General features: G+C 29.7%; 2 protein-coding genes across 2 annotated transcripts; both read right to left on the reverse strand.

Annotated features, from left to right (window-relative positions):
• Positions 1-1,652: 1,652 nt before the first annotated feature.
• On the reverse strand, positions 1,653-6,770 carry LOC149057227 (uncharacterized). Its single transcript, XM_089224671.1, has 2 exons — positions 4,517-6,770; positions 1,653-2,946 (listed from the first exon to the last, which is right to left on the reverse strand). The coding sequence occupies exons 1-2, from the start codon at positions 5,057-5,059 to the stop codon at positions 2,416-2,418; spliced, it is 1,074 nt and encodes a 357-aa protein (XP_089080797.1). The 5' UTR covers positions 5,060-6,770; the 3' UTR covers positions 1,653-2,415.
• Positions 6,771-8,474: 1,704 nt separating this feature from the next.
• On the reverse strand, positions 8,475-17,101 carry LOC149057228 (dynein regulatory complex subunit 2-like). Its single transcript, XM_089221784.1, has 8 exons — positions 14,772-17,101; positions 14,593-14,706; positions 13,414-13,552; positions 12,567-12,790; positions 12,176-12,373; positions 11,296-11,490; positions 11,089-11,208; positions 8,475-10,226 (listed from the first exon to the last, which is right to left on the reverse strand). The coding sequence occupies exons 1-8, from the start codon at positions 14,910-14,912 to the stop codon at positions 10,008-10,010; spliced, it is 1,350 nt and encodes a 449-aa protein (XP_089077910.1). The 5' UTR covers positions 14,913-17,101; the 3' UTR covers positions 8,475-10,007.
• Positions 17,102-18,003: the final 902 nt, after the last annotated feature.

Genomic DNA, 18,003 nt, shown 5'->3' on the forward strand with positions numbered 1-18,003 from the left:
CTATTTGTTTTTTCCATAATTTTCATCTAAAGGCGATGGCCTATGTTGTCACAGGTTTAATCAATAAATAATAATAATAATAGCAGTCGGTTGATTGTCTGGTGCACGTGCTCCGGGGAAATGTAAATTGTTATTTATTAATGTTATCTTATCCATAAGTTATTTTACAATCATTATTTTTCATATTATTATTGCCGTTTGTTCGATTTAATCTCTGGAATTACTTAAACGATCTTAAAATATTTTTACCATCATAAAGCTACACTATATCCTATGGATTTATTAGGCTATATTATTTTATCTCGATAAATCGCCTTTAATTTTTTTACTGCAAATTTGAGTTTTTTTTTTCACAGAAATAATAGATATAATATATTAATAGGTATCAAATATATTTTTGTTTATTATGTGGTTGTTTTTAGTTTTACAATTTAGTAAAGATGAATCGGAAATTAGAAATAAGTTATAACTAATTTTAAATTTTTTTTCACCTTTATAAAGCTGTAAATGTGATAAAATATTATGATTGGATATAATTGTAGTCCTGTATTTTATATGACCGTATTAAAATTCTTAAATGGATATTGTGATAGAGTAAATCCTCGAGAATTTATTACGGGCAGTTTTAAACATAACTACATAGCTACGCTGGGTATTAAACGACGAGTTAAACACAAATGTTGAATCATTATATAGAATTGGATTTTTTAACAGGCAACAAAGTCAGTGGCTAATTAACGGGATGTACGACGGTGCACTTGCACCCCCTGGTATTATGTAGCAGGTGAAAATATATGCTTTTGCACCTGCAGATGCTGAACTTTATACCTATTGAAATACAATACCAACTAAATTTCATTGATTTGTTGATTTTTTTTTTAACTTATTTAAAAATGTTGTAATCACTTTATTTAATTTCATATGAATATTATATTTTTATATGTATAATGTATCATATAGTACAGACACAGCACATAGTATTTAAAATATAGGCACATACAGATTTTGATATTTGTTTATGTTATATTGTTATCAAATATAAAAAGATACCTATAGTACATGCGAGCAATGCAATTAGCTTTAAATATGAATAATATGACTTAATTTATCATTACGATTATTGGACCGATAAAATTTTGCACCTGCTGAAATTTAATAGAATTACGCTAATGAACGAATTGCACACTTGGGCGCGGCTTTACAATAATATAATAGTGGCTTGGTGAGGCGCGGTCGTACGATCAGTGCGTTTCCGCAGATTGAGCAAAAGCTATGATTGTAAAAAAAACGAAAATTATAAATATATTTACGTGGCTTGGTGAGGCGCGGTCGTACGCTCAATCTGCGGAAACGCACTGAGCGTACGTACGTACCGGCCGCAGTTGCTAGCTCCCGGATGGGTGACCACCCGGGGTTTTTAGCAACATATCCTTGCCACACACATACACAAACACGTGTTACAACCCTACCCACTTAAAAACCTATAAATAAACATACAAAAATAACCCCACACCCAATGGCCTATGTTGCCGCGGGTTCTTCTTACAAAAAAAAAAAATATATATATATATATATAATACAATATAAATTATAGGATAATAATGTCAATTTTAATTTCGAATTTAGTATTGTATACTTACATTATCTATGAACGTGATGCACGTCAACCTGGACGATGTGCTGGAGTTTTCGCCGTTGCAGAATAGGTATCGGCCTTAACAAGCGTCCCGCGGTCGCCAAGTTGGCTGTGGAGCTGGTCTTCCTGGTCCTGCTCTGGCAGTTTGGCGACATGGTAGTGATTCAAGGGTCCGTGTACCGTGAGACTGACACGGCTGTCGAGTACGGCAACTTGACCGTCAGCTCACCGGTGGCGGTCACCCAGCTGAAGATCTTTGACAAGGCTGTTGAAAAATTATATACTTCCACGAGTTAGGGATTTCCATCATTTATACTCAATATTATAGGTACCAGTAAATAACTGTGTTCAACTTTAACAAGGTTTATTTATATTATTTTACTTTTCCAATGCACTGATAAAAACCAAAATAAATGGACTTTTAAGAGTTACACCGAAAACCGAAATCGATTTTGTCGAAAACTTATTTTGCGTTAATTTTTTTACCTACTTTCCCAACAGAAAAGATACTTAAATTTAAAATTAAAGCATTATTTGGACTACTTATCGTGTACGCGGGCAAAAAAAAGATTCTAAAAATATTTCTACCTTTTATCAATAATTTCTGAAAAATATACTCAAGTGGTGTAGAAAAACGCGTAAAGGTGATAGCCCGCCTACCGATCAATTGTTGAGGCCAATTTTCTGGAACGACGAACACAACAACGATTCGTCTTGGACCTACGTCGATGGATTTAGGATTAATAAAAAAAAAATGTGTACAGTTCACATCTGTGAGGTTAGACAGCGGTACAGTAGCGGTGAATGATGTCGACGTCGGCCCGTTGAACGTAATAGCAGTGGCCACTGACCAAGCCGTCTCGACACACCACACTGTCGCCCACACGCCGGACGTCGCCGACGCCGCGTCCCGACCATTCAACGGCCTTGTCAAAGATCTTCAGCCTGGTGTCGGCCATGAACGGCCTGTAAAGCAGCGCATAGCTCTTGGTGCACAGCATTGCGTCGTACACGAACGGGTGACAGGTGACCGGTGAGCTGACGGTCAAGTTGCCGTACTCGACAGCCGTGCCGGTCGCACGGTACACGGACCCTTGAATCACCACCATGTCGCCGTCCAGAATAGTGCCGCCAAACTGCCAGAGCAGGATCAGCTCCACAGCCAACTTGGCGACCGCGGGACGCTTGTTAACGCCCATATTCTGGAACGGCGAGAACTCCAGCACATCGCCCAGGTTGACGTGCATCACGTTCAACCGTTGGTTGCCGTACTTGGCCGTCAGGTCGACTAGGATCGCCAACAGCGACACCTGTGGTAGTAGTATTTATTGTTATTAGAACAGAAGGATACCAACATAAACGAGTACCAAAATATTATAACCGCATGGTATATGTATACTCGTATATTATTAAAAGGAAGAAAAATAATAAATTCAACAATATTCAGTTATCATCATAATTCGGTTATGTCGTCGAGCATGTTAACGTGATTTAGGAGTAAAGCAGTGGTTGAATTGGGGGAGGACGCAGAGGGACTGAGCTTCTCTTCATTTTTCTTCAAATTATAGCATACCCCTTTATTATATTCATCAAGGAATAGGGTTACTATTAAGACCGTAGCCATCATTTTCCTCCAAAAACGAGATTCTGTCCATTTTCCTCCAAAAAAATAAAAAATAATTCTTGACCATTTTCCTTCAATAAATAAAATAACAAAATAGTTAAATACAAATAACTTATGCATAGCCAAAAAAAATGTATTTGTCAAGTATTATGTTTAATAGTTTAATACAAATAAATCAATAAACGTAGCTTTTTCAGACATGTTTAAATTACAATTCGATAGAACCACAATAAGAACTATAAACACATCCAACACTATAGACACTAGTCGACGTACAGTTCGCTACTAAAAATATAGTCTTATTGATGCGAGTACTCGTATATCGTATACATTCGTGTGTTTGTCTCGTTTGTCTCACTCAATGGTGTAATAATATAATAATCGTTAATAACTGATACACAATTTAACATAATATATAAGTATATATGTATATGCCTGTATGTTATATGTTATAATATGTACGTATCTTTATTAGGCTTAATCGATAGCTGATATAGATAGCAGAATGTAATCAATAATCATCAACCGATAAGCGCAAAATGTGATCCTAGCTGCCTTACTTTATCTTTTTAAAACGGAACATAATACTACAACTAAAATATTTGCTAGAGTATTGGAAGAAAATAGACATAACTTTAATCGAAAATAATTTGGAAAAAAATGGAAATCAACCTTATTTTTGTGGAGGAAAACGGTAATTCGATTTTGGAGGAAAATGGAACCACCCACTATTAAATTTATTTACTTAATTGTTCAACTTTATTTAGAGTCCATCTTTTTTTTTCCAATTCAACCACTGGAGTAAAGCAAAAGAAAACAAATTAAAATTATAATGTACATTTATATAATATAATGTATCTATTATAGAAGTGTTATTTAATAAGTAAGTGTATAGTCAAAATAAATTTGGGCATTAACATTATAATTTATAATATTATGTATCTATACAGTAATTGTATGTTAATAAATATAATATATAACAATATAACGTATCCTTCATCCTTCTATATACTTATATTTTATCTCTTTAAAGCATAAATAAGATAGTATGTACCATGTAATAAAATAATACATTTTTTGTTTTAATTATTATATGATATTCCTGAAGGATCAAGCCGTGCTTCTGGCTTCTGCAAATGAAAATTTACATATTTTTGATAAGTTGTCTTAAGATAATTTAAATCTGATAATTCGGCTCTATAGTGCAGATTAATGTTTATATCATAATATTAAATTCATATTGCGAAATCACTTACCGGCTGCGTCACGCCGACCTTGTTATCGATTCGATCGAATTCCATTCCACTGACGACGAACACATTTACGCGGCCGACGGGTCCAACAGCACCTAAGGCCGACTCTAGCGAACAGGCCACTTTCCACGGTATGTGCGTGGTGTTGATAAACACGTAGTGCACGTCCTGGGTGCCACCGAGATCCAGGGACAGCAGCTTGGAGAAGCGGCTGGTCTTGTCCACGTAGCCCATTTTCTCTAGAGAGAACAGTTCCTTGGACACGGCCTTACAGTACTCTCGGGTGGTGCAGTTGACTTGCTGAGCTACCGGCACCGAGGCGCGAAAACTTGAGTCCTGCGTGTCGTCGTAGGACGAGAAGTCATCTGAAATAGGTTGCACCGCCGTTGAAGTGGACTTGTACCGAAAGTGCAGGTAACAGCCGAACACCACCGTGATGAAAACGAACATCGTCAGGAAGAACGACTGTATCAATATTACCGCCAGCTTTACAGGTAAGTTCGTCAACCGTTTGCTGTTGGCGTCGACGATCGCGCTACTGTTCATTTTAGTCACGAACAAAGGAAGAAAAATTGTATTACAGATATCTATAATAACCACAAATCAAAATGTATAAACAAAAACACGTTTTCAGGCTATGAACGTCGTGTGCTTATAATCTAAATACGTCGTATAGATAACCAAGGTAACTGTATAAGAAATTTTATAAATGATTTAATTAAATAATAAAACTATATAATAAGGCATAACAAGTACCTAGGTACAAAGTACAAACACTGCACCAAATTATCTACAATTGTTTACTTAAATTAATAATCATTATAGATCTGGTATTCTTCCAATTGTAAATCTTTAGTACCTACCTATATGTCCAGGTATATACAGGGTTAGGTTAGGTTATTTTTGTACCTCTTAAGGAGTGTTCTGTGACGATACAAACTTTTGTTTTTCAAATGAGAACCCCCCTTTTTATTGTAAATTATTTAGTGGATCATTTTTTTGAGAATTCTGATGTATTAAAATCAAAATTCGAATGAGTAGTTTCCTAGTTATCAAAATGTTTGTAGTAATGAAAATAATCCTTAATAATCATTTTACAAAAGTATGAAATACACGTACTATTAGAAGTAATATTTATGATACTTAGGTCCTTTTTACAAATTATTTATGTTGATAGATTAATATTATTAACTAATATTTTCAAATTCACCATAGACCACATATCTTATAATTCTAAACCATGGACCTTTTATCCTAAGAACACAAAGTTAAATAACTTAAAAACTATTTATTAGGATTTTGATTTCAACACATCAAAATTCTCAAAACAATTATCCACTAAATAATTTATAGTAATGAATTGGGGTTCTCATTTGAAAGACAAAAGTTTGTATCGCCACAAGACATTCCCTTGATCATATTTAACGATCCCAAAAATCAGATTTTGGATAACTTCATTATTAAAGAAAAAATGGGGTTGAGCATGCTTTGTGAATCACCCCGTATACAATGTATACATAGAGAACACTGATAAAAATATCTTTACTTAGCGTTTGTAATCAAGTTGATTCCAAAGCGCCTGGATGCATTAATGTTGATATCCATAGAATAAAAAATTTCTAATGAAATTGACACAGAGGATGTGATTGAAGAATTTAAGGTCTTTATACTATAGGAAAGAGAAGGCTTGAGTTATAACAATTATGTATAATGTACATTTTCATCTCAATAAACATGCTTGTAAAAAAAATGCTTCTCATTAAGTTTAAAAAATTATAATACATTTATTTTAAAAAAGACGAAAAACCTATTTTTATTCCAATAAAAATTAGTAGGTAACCAGAAGTATAAGATGAAATGTTATGCACATCAATTTTAGGGTAATTTATATCCGTGGGAGAGGGGCATATTTTATCAGCCGCATACCCTGCAAACAAAGTCTGCTCACGCCATGCTATACATTATATTATTATTTATTGGTATTTAAATAACATACCTACCTACAGGCAGGGCTGGGCAGTATCTTAGATACTAGTATTTAAGATACGTATCTTAGATACAATTGTATCTTGTATCCTGTATCGAGATACATAATTTGAATGTATCTTCTATCGGGCATTTAAATACTCTATTGACTTGTATCTAGTATCTTTTTATGATTAAGATACTAGATACCATTCAAAAAATATGTTTTATATTTTATTTATATAACAATTTTCCTAATTGCCCAATAAGTAATAATATGTTTTAAGATTAGATTAAAGTAACATTGGTGTCTAACGATAATACTTCGTTGATCACCGGTCGCCGACTGACAACTGTCGGTTCATATTCTCTGTTGCTGTTTCGTGCGTATTATGTTTGTGTATTTACTAGGTACTTTACTAGTTAGCTCTGTCAAAGAGACGAAAAATTTAATTTTGTGCATTATTTTAATATTTGTAAATATTAATTTAATATCTAAATATCTATTATAATTATAATATTATCAAAAACATGGATAACCAAAATAATGCAATAGAAATAACAACTGATCAAGAGAAAAAAAGAATTCAAAATTTATGTATTAATGAAATTGATTGTAGTGCAAAACAAAGTAGTTCAGAAATTGAATTCTAATCAGGTGAAGAGTCAGAGTCAGAATCTTTTATTATTTTTTCTTCTGAACCAGACCAGTTCAGACAACAGTCAAGTAACGAACTTAAATTTATAAGTTTTTTGAATGATAAAAATAAATCACTTAGTTGCTTAGATAATTATCCACAAATAAAAAAAATATTTATAAAATATAATACAAGCCTAACTTCTTCAGCAGCTGTTGAACGACTATTTTCTTTTGCTGGGCTTATACATTCTCCATGTAGATCTAGTATGTCAGATGAAACTTTCAAAAAATTAGTCTCTTTAAAAGGTAACCAGGAATTTATTTCAAAACATGGGATATAAATAATATAATTAAATATTTATACAAATCACCTACATTTAAAAATTTAATAAATAATAAGTAAACATTGCTAATTTATAAAGATATTTTTTTTCATAACGTTATCTATTGTGTACCTACGTATTTTTTTTTTTTATAGACTGTACATTTTTTTTTACCTATTATTTCGTTTGTCTATTATTAGTACTATTATTTTAAGCGTATCGTTTTAAGCTAATGTCATTTGAAATTATATTGTTAATGATCTATATTATGTATTATTATATATTTAAAAGCTATAGTATAATATAAATTATGTATGATAAAATATTTTAACGTGAGAAAATTAATAAATAAATAAATATATTAAGTATCTATTGTATCTTATACGTATCTCAGATACATGTATCTTGTATCTTTAAAAAATATTATAGTATTTTGTATCTTGTATTTAGATATTAGTTATAAATGTATCTTGTATCTTGTATTTAGATACTTTTTTTGAAGTATCTTGCCCAGCCCTGCCTACAGGGTAGTCAGGGTATAACCATAGAACTAAGAAAATGTAAAATTAAAAATTATTATAAGTGGTAAACAATGTTAAAAATAATAATTAAAAAAAAGGTTCGAATTAAACAAAAGAATAAACCAAAATTGGTTTGTTAACCCCCCCCCCCCCCCCACCACCACCACCACCTCTAAGAGCTAGATTATAAATCAAAGCTAAATTTCATAGTTAAACTACAGTCAATAGAAACCTGCAGTGAATTGAGTGAATGGTAAAGCAATCTGGTAATTATTGAAAAACCTAAAGAAACATTGCAAATATATGTATATAATAATGTTCATATTTATTTTAACGATTTATTGATTAATTGTTTTCATTAACTTGGTCACTTTTGCCGTAATGAAAACGAACATCTTCGTGATTATAACAAATACATCAATATTACAGCCAGCCTTAGAAGTGATTTCGTAAGTCGTCGGCTGTGTAAACTTGTGTATAATATTGTATTAGTAAAAATAAACTAACTAATATTTTGTAATCAGATACTTAGTTAATAATATTTATTTTTATTTATTTAAAATGAAAAAACATAGGTAGAAAAAAAATGTGTGTATATGCGAACGAAAAAAAAAAAAATGAAATGTACAATCATTTTGAGATAAATATTTACAAAGAAAAAATGTATTCTTGTTCATAGTATCTGATAATATTTCCACGTCTAAAGTGTGCCACCACCGGAAAAAATACAACAAATACGTACCTACTGGTGCCCTCCCTTAAAATTTACTCTGAATACATAATATACCCAGTGGCCAGTGGGTAGCTAGGATTTTTACAAGGGGGGGGGGGAGCAAAAGATTAAATGAATAACATTCAAATAACAATGTTTTTAATTTTCTAAATATTTGGAAAATATTGATGATAATTACGCGCTTATCAATCTATGGTGTTTTGATAAACAATAAACATTACATTTTTTTAAGTTTTAACTCCCATCCGGTACATAGCCAAAGTTAATGAATTTACGATTATTTTATATATATTATATGATACGGTCCATGAGGGGGTGCATGGCCCATTTGCCCCCCCCCCCCGGCTACGCCCCTGAATATACTTAAGTACCTACATAATTATAATACCTTTAGAAATCTGTGAACTTTTTGTCAATTTTGCACTTATTTTGTATTCAACATACAGTACGTAAAATACGCATGATTAATATTGTATCTACATTTAAAAAAAAAAGTCAAAACAATAGCTTATGTCGCTTGATTATTTCTTTTTGAATTAAAACAAATAAACAAAATCAACTTTTTTGAAAACTGATTTTGCTTAAATAGTCGGTATTCCATTTCCAGAAGTCTTTTATTAATTTTTTCCTAATGTCATGGGCAGGTATTTAAAAAATAATTCTTTCTTTTCGAACCCTCTCTCTCCCACTAAAAAATTACTTGTCATGTAACTTTAATTTTCTATCTGAAATCACTAAGGAATATTGAACACTTGGGAATTTGTTTATTCTTAAAATGTGTCGTTTTGACTTATAAAAACAATATGATATTAAACATTGTAACCTAACCTAACCATACCAAACCTAACCTAACCATAAAAAAAAAATATAAGAATCTAAAATGTGAAAAATAATCGGTTGGCTATCTACTACATATTCAAATATAATAGTATATGCGGCTTGGTGAGGTGCAGTCATACGCTCAATCTGCGAAAATGCACTGAACGTACGTACCGGCCGTAGTTGCTATAGCTCCCGGATGGGTCACCAGGGATTTTTAGCGACATATCCTTGCCACACATATACAAACACGTGTTTCAATCCTACCAACTTAAAAACCACAAACAAAAACGATCTCGATCGTACCACCCCACACCCAATGATCTATTTTGTCGCGTATTCATCCTAAAAATATAGGTATATTTATATTATATATAGGTATATATAATATTACATGTGTATGATACAATAATACATTATGATTTCTAATGTAGTATTATCTAATATTATACAGGTAGTCGAAGACTTATTGATACATTTCATAATATTATTTTCATCCAGCTTTGACTGGAAGCAAATTTAACTGTATCCCGCCGTCTTTTATGTCTCTTTGTACCGACGCTGGCCGGGCAATAGTCTTTAAGTAGTAGGTCAGAGCGGCTTTCAGGTCCTTATTCTCCTGTGCTGCTTTTGTTCGTCTGACGTCTAGCTCTTGACATTGCACATCCACACGAGCGTAACGCTTCCAGAATTTCGACATTTTATCGAATTCCTAAAACGAACTCTATTATTAATTATTAATTATTTAATATTATGATTTATTAAGTACAACTGTCATTGCTGCTGATTGTTAAAACAATTTGTAACTACATGACGTATAGTTTTTTTATTCACATAAGGTATTAAAAGTAAATAAGTTATAAATTGTTTTCTTTTTTCTAGAATATTAGTTTTAATTTTACATTAGTAAATGTTTTCTTATAATTTATAAATTCATTAAGTTCTCTATTATTAGCACTGCTATATTATGTATATATATATATATATTTGTAAAATAAATACATCTTTGTTAAGTGACGTCAATATTATAATTTATTTCAAAACCTATTGTACAACTATGTATGTTCTTATAGTTGAGTATCTATTTAAAATTATATAAAACTAATTTTTTTTCAAAAACCAAATTTGAATTAGATTTATATTTTTATTGTGTTTTGTAATAAAAAAACCATCTGGTATGATAAATTAATAACATTTAAATATTATAAATATATAATACAGGTATCAATAAATATTGTAGGTACCTAATATGTATTGTGTGTATTTAACTACTATATATTATATTGTTTAGGTATTCTTATAACCTATAAGAAGCAGATATGACAAATCAATGGCATGCGTGCCCAAGGTGGCACGTGAAAAGATTTCGAGGGCACGCAAAAAATTTAAATGTTTTTATTTAATAAACATATTGGCTATAATATGATATATAATATTTTTCATTGTACGCTCGAAAAAAAGGTAATTTTTGGGACGTAGCGTTCAAAATAATTTGCCACCACTGGCATATAGGAATATATTATGTATTGTACTTACTATACTCTATAATATTATAATAATGCATAGGTACGTACTCCTTTGTCGTTGTCTTCATCGTGAAAAACTATGTTATTATCATCGTCATTCATTAGTTTGGCACAATTTTCTGCTGTTTTAATTATTCTCTCGCCCTTTGTTGTAATACTTGTTAATTTCTAAATGTAACATCAACATAAACAAATATTTTTATTTTTAAATGGAACAATAATATTGTTCCTAGGCATAAACTTATTCATTCTTACGTCTATAACGTTTTTGTACACTTTCGTCATTGCTTCAAGTTTATTTTTATACTCGTTTCGATTAATGTTTAGTTGATTTTGTGCCACGAAACCTCGTTTTATGAGGTCTTCACGGTCCTGCTTCAATTCATTTTCTCGTTGTATATACTGAGCTTCACGTTTGGCACACAACTGTGTTAGCATTTTGATCTCTTCCTATACATATAATTAGTTTAATCAGTATTGAGTATACGTATGCCACTATATGCCAGTAGTTATTCCCTACTATATTACTATATTATATAATGACGTATCACATAGGTACTACGAGTAAGTACCAACTACCAACATATTGTCTACGAATCTATCTAATAAAAATATACAATATACACCAATTTTACAAACAATTTATTTTGATTAATTTTTAACTAAAAGTATTTAGAAAATCAAAAGTATATTGCATTGCATAATATGAAATCATGGATTTGTATGAAAAAAGAAATACAATAAAAACAGTTCACTTTTAGATGCAGAAATGTTGTTATAAGTTAAAAAAAAAAAAAATACAAAATTGCCGTTGTTACATACAATATTATTAAAAAAAATTAATTGTGTTTTTATGTAAATAGCTTCTTTGTACTTGCTACCTACATATTAGCTATAGCCTATAAGTGCCATATTAATGATTAAATGATTAAATGATTATATTTTTATTAGTTAAGTACAAAAATGTATAAATTAATAAAGATAAATGAGGACTATACTATACTTAGGAAAATCTCAACACTGCATTGTTTGTTGATTGTAATTTTAAGTATCCATTGTATTTGTTATGAATTATATTTATGGTGTATGCTAATGCTATCTATTATTATATTATATAAGTGTATAACGGACGTACAGAATATTCGTGAATTCGTTTGTTGTTCTCTTCGATAGACGCCGTGTTGGCTTCGTCTCGCATTTTTAAATAATTATAATGATTCTTTTTCGACTCGGTTTCATTTCTGTAGTTATCTAGGACTTTTTGCAATTTTTTCATGGTCGTTTGTATCTCTGTGAAACGTATTTTTGTGAACCTGTCTTTCTCGAAAAGCATCTAAATTCAAACAACAGACATCCACAGGTCACAATTATGATGAATTGTTATTTGTTATTAAGTCATACATTTAAAAGTATTATTTTTTTTTCCATACGTGTAGCACACAATATGCAATATAATCTAAATTTAAACGAAACATAAGTATGCATGGCTATAAAATATTAGGGTATACTATATTAAAGGTACCAACCTCGTTGTTTAATACAGCAATCGAATCTTCGAAATTTATGTGAGTTTGTTGTATGTCGTCGTCATTACGTGCCTCGAAAATAATGGACATAAGGGCTAAGCGCTCATCGTCTCTACTGAATATATCTCTCATCCACTTAAAGTTATGTTTCAACTCATCTAACAACAACCGCTTTTTGTGTTCGTAGCGAGCGTGGAGTTCTTCTAAAGATTTCTCATGGATACCTATTAAAGCAATACAAATTTGAAAAGTGGGTACAATATAATAGTGCAATTTTAAAAATATCCCTTACATAAACTTCAGAGATGATTAGATAATATATTATTAGAAGGTAATAAAACAACGAACGTATGACAAAAGAACTCAAACAAATTAAGAAATATAAAATTACCATTCCAGTTACACACCGTATTTTAGAGTATTAAATATAAGAAATTTTGATGTCAAATGAACTTCCACAGAATAATTATATTGTACCTTAGTAGCAAGTACGCTTATATGTTTTCATTTATTGGATATCACAATATAAAATATAAAATAATATAATGTTGATATTCCGTTAAAAAATTTTGAATGACCTAAAGTACAAGATACTACTCGGGAGTCGAGGAGTTAACCAGAATAGAAAATAATATCGAACAAAAAGCTTTACGATATTTATTATGTATGTTATATTTAGTGTATAGGTCTTGTCTGTTATAAAAAAATATCAATACCATGACAATGTCCAAAAAAATTAAAAATAAGACTTTTCATAATTTTTAAATGTGCTAACTATTAAGGTTAATGTAAATGTTAGACTGTGGAAAATTCCCAAGCTCCCCCCCCAGTGACTCCACTAACTTACTCAAGAATTGAGATACAATTTCAGCATGTGCTCCATATTGTTTTAGATTTTGTTCCTCAGCGTCTTCCAAATCTCTCAATAACATGTCTATGTGGTCGTTTTTGCAGTCTAATAAGATTTGGAATCGGTTTTCCATCGTCTACACATAAAACCAAACGATAAATAAGTAAGTAATATTTTATTTCAAGTTTAAAAAAAAAGCTACAATCAATTCATATCGCAGAAGATAACAAACATAGCAGTCCAAAAATTTGTAAAGCATATACTTAATAACAATTTTCATTTAAACAGTTATAATTTATAATTGTTTTAAAAAAAAAAATTACTCTGTCTAAACATTTTTTCATAGAATTGAAAAATAAAAGTAAGGAAAAAATCAATTGAACTAATAAACTAATAATTGTAGTTCTAAATTTGAAAAAAATTTTTGTAACTATATGAAATACAATGGTAATTTCTAACACATTAAGTACAGATATTTATTATTTATTTCCCACAGTGCGATTAAAGTTCAGACCAATAGGAAATTCACCAGATTATTTATATAAACGTCAAAAACTTTATGAATATTTTGTAATTTAATTTTTACTGTATTTGAAAATGTAGAAAATTGTTAATGACAACAATCCAATAGTGGTTGCCGGGTGGCTCGGTGTTTGGCTTCAGTCACTAACGTGTTCTGAGGTCAAGCATCAGCTGGTGTCAGTGGTTCCTGAATGAATGACCACCCCAGTTTTTAATGACAAATTTTCAACACATACTATATATACGATAAAAAAACAATAAGTCATTCGAACATTTTATTTTGTACTACAGTTGTACTACACTATTATAGGTACTAAACATAAGCTTATTCCATTAACGTGAAAAAGTAATTGCAGATCTATAATAGGGAAATTTAGATGAGCACATGAGTGGTTGTTATTTTTGTGTCAAAATGGTTAAAACTTAATAACTCAAGTTATTTTAGTTCTAATTAATAAATAATTAGTAGGGATTATTAACATTTTTCTAAAAGTGGGTAAATTTTTTACTAATTGTTTTTAAAATATAAATTTAATTAAAAAAATTATTAAAATATAAAAATCAATTAACTATTAACTATTGACAATCAAATTTGATGCCTAATAGTTACAAAAAATATAAAAGTTACAGCGTTATATTTAAAATAGTACCTACCATCATTTCGTCTTTGAGTTCCTTGCACTTGATTTGTCGTAAGTTGTGTCGCCATTGCTGGTTCAGTTTGGCAGTATTTAGTCGAGTAAACGCTTCTTCTTTTTTCAATTTGCTCTATTACACAAATTTTAGAAAAATACACGTTTATAAAAAAGTAGCTAAACTCCTGGCTTAAATACCTTTAAGTACGTGGCAACTAATTGTTCTTTCCGTCGTTTCGTTTCTTCTTCTATAGCTGCCCGGTGTTGTAGGTATCGCAGCTTTTCCTCGTCGCTCATTCGAGCCAACTTATTACTTTTCTTATTTTTTTTAGGTGCCATTTTATTGTTTTTCAATTGATTTAGTTAGCAATAAGATAAAGCTTCTTCGTTATGTTTAGGTAAGTGAGTATCGTACATGCAGGCGTAGAGTATCTATACCTACTAATAAGTAATGTGTAGCGACGTAACGTGTATCGTCTAATCGACTAAACTTTTTTACTTGGGTAGCAACGTCATCATTTTATTTTCATAATACACTATATATACTGTCCATTGTCTGTCATATTTAAACTATATAGGATATAGCTGCATATCACATGTGTTGTTTGGCAATGGATTAAAAAATCTCGAAAGATGTGAGTTCTTCCACTAATATTTTTATTTTTATTTTTTGAATTAATATGACCTTGCAGTTAAACTTTATCTTTTGTGTACATACTAGTGATATATAATATACATACCTACAATACATATAAATATAAATAAAGAATATAACTACTACTTTTAGACATGATAATCAGTTTGAGCAAATTTAATATTTAAGACATAGAATAATAAACATAAATTACTAACCCATAATATAACAGAAGTATTATCACTAGGGTACCGACATTTTAACTTGTTTGAATTGTGTAAGAACCAGTGGCGTGCTCAAGGGGAGGGGGGTTAGGGGTTATATCCCTTAATTTTTTTTATAATATAAAAATACTAATTATTTTAACATAATATGTATTATTTTATTATTTATAATAAAAAAATAATATTTTTAAAACTAAGAATACAAAATCATTTAATTTAATGTCTTACAGAAAACAACTTATTAGTTGTTATAAGCGCTGTTTAAAATCATTACTTAATCATTAGGTAGGTACTTAATTTTAAAGCAAGTTACAATTTTTTTTAAATATTCATAATTCGTTTTAAAATTAAAATATAATAAAAAGCCTCCGTCATAACCTAGATAATAATGCTACTTTTAATTTTTATAAAAGGTCAATTCACTATAAATTTTAAACTAACGGAATTAAATTGGAATTGTTAAGCGTAAAATTTGCCATGTTACGCATTTATAAGTAGGAGACAACACATGTGGGTATGGCATCCTCTTAATACTTTTTTATTAATTATTAGTTGTTATAGCAAAAAGTTACTGTAAAATGTATTGTTATTTATAACATTCTCCTCCCCCCTTTGAAAATTTCTGGGCACTCCACTGGTATATAATTGCCACCCATCTGATTATCACCCTTGAATATGTTTTTAAAAAGGTTACTCCGATTGTCACTTATTTTAGGTGGTGACTATTTTGTACTGGAATTTCCTCTGGACTATAAGCTGTATAAGCTATGGTAGTTTTATGTATAAGGATCAAAGACCCCGTAGTCACTGAGCGGACGGGTGGAATTTTACAGATTACGTAGTGGAATCAACTAGCAATTACGCAAATTTCACTTTTATAAATTAATTAAAAATCTTAGAACAACGATATCGATTTAATACCTTCAGAGTTTGATTATTCATGTTGTGAGCTATCAGCCCTGACGATTTTATGTTTCACACTTGAAAAGCCTGTAGTTAGGTACAATAGACAGTGTTGGATTAAGAGATTTGGCGCCCCTATTGGCCCGTATAAAAATAACACCCTTAAAAATAAAAATAGGTTTATCAATAAGTAACAAGGATATTTAACCCTAATATACTTATTAAAAACTTATTATATAACTTATTTGCAATTTTTTTTTTTGTAACATCATTTAATCAAATAAATAATTATATAAAATTCAGAAAAATAATTGGTAATTAGATACCTATTTAGAATTTTATTTTTAAAAAAAAATTTACCAATGATAAAAAATTAAGGAACATTTTTGTCTTTCTGGACTTCATGGTAGCAAATTCAGTTATTATATCAGAATAATTTAAACTTTGAAGTAATTTTTCTATTATGTTTAAAAGAGATAATACATTTAATCGGGTTGATGTAGTTTTATAGAATCTATTTTTTTAGTTTGCTTTATAACTTTTTGATTTTTCAATGGTTTTAGTTTGTTCTAATGCTCGTTTTCTATATTCAACTCCTCTTAATTTTGATTTAAACATTAAGACACAATAAAGTATACCAAAGTTGAAAGTCCTAATAAATATTAAATAAAATTAATAATTATAGTTGAAACAATATGAATAAAATATTAAAATGTATTGAAAAATTATTATGAATTATAATTATATAAACAAAATATAAAACAACTATTTTAATAGCAGTTTAGTGCTAAGTTAAATTACCTATTCAATTTCAAATAATTCATTTAATTTTGTAACGATAATAATACATTTATGTATAAAATATTTTATTATACCTATTACTTAGTGATATTATATAAGAATAAAATTTAAAATTAATTTTTTGTAAATTAGTTAGTTAATTTCGCCATCTTTTCTACATTTGAATACAACTAAAAAATTAAATCAATATTTAAATGATTTTGAAAATAATGTAATAATGAATTATGTCAAAAAAAGCATAAAATGTATATAAATAGCAAAATAACTACTTTTTGCAAATACCTTAAAATGCAAAATCTATAACCAGGCCCAATTCAAACAAAATATTCAACATTTCAAAGCAATAATTTTACAGTGTTTATAAATAACTTGTTGATTTTCTAATCCTAATGCATTATTGCATTCCACAGTAATTGTAATATAAATATTAAGAAATAGTTAAACTTGCTTTAAAAAAATGAAACAAATATATTATAATATACAGGGTAATTCTTTTAAGTGGGTACACTAATTATCCCGAAAAGTATTTACTTTTTTCAAAATATTTTTTTTACATGGTTTCAAGTTGTTAAAAAACCAACGTTTTTATTAAAAAATTATATTTTTAAATATTTTTTATCCTTATCATTTTTTAAGTTTTTACTTTTTTGAATGACAACATAGAGTTTTAATTTCATATTCCAAAGCAGAATATTTTTCTAAGTATTTTGATTCATAAAAATCGAATTTAGGGCTAGTAGTTTTTGAGTTATAAGTATTATTAGTTTAGATTGGCAGAGTGGAGTGGTACGGGGTTACCCATCAAAATGTTAGTCCACTACTCCGCTTGTCTAAACTTTAAATACATATAACTCATAAACTACTCATA

The sequence above is a fragment of the Diuraphis noxia genome, unplaced genomic scaffold (assembly GCF_037042655.1).
Source record: "Diuraphis noxia isolate RWA-SAM2 unplaced genomic scaffold, SU_Dnox_SAM2 contig0003, whole genome shotgun sequence".
NCBI lineage: Eukaryota > Metazoa > Arthropoda > Insecta > Hemiptera > Aphididae > Diuraphis > Diuraphis noxia.

Bases quoted from the DNA above. Each gene is read 5' to 3' on its own strand.
- LOC149057227 (XM_089224671.1), bottom strand. From the start codon at position 5,059: ATGAACAGTAGCGCGATCGTCGACGCCAACAGCAAACGGTTGACGAAC. The intron at 2,947-4,516 runs GTAAGTGATTTC...CTACTACCACAG, and splicing joins AGGTCGGCGTGACGCAGCCG to GTGTCGCTGTTGGCGATCCT.
- LOC149057228 (XM_089221784.1), bottom strand. From the start codon at position 14,912: ATGGCACCTAAAAAAAATAAGAAAAGTAATAAGTTGGCTCGAATGAGC. The intron at 14,707-14,771 runs GTATTTAAGCCA...TTTGTGTAATAG, and splicing joins TAGTTGCCACGTACTTAAAG to AGCAAATTGAAAAAAGAAGA. The intron at 13,553-14,592 runs GTAGGTACTATT...TTTTATGTGTAG, and splicing joins AACTCAAAGACGAAATGATG to ACGATGGAAAACCGATTCCA.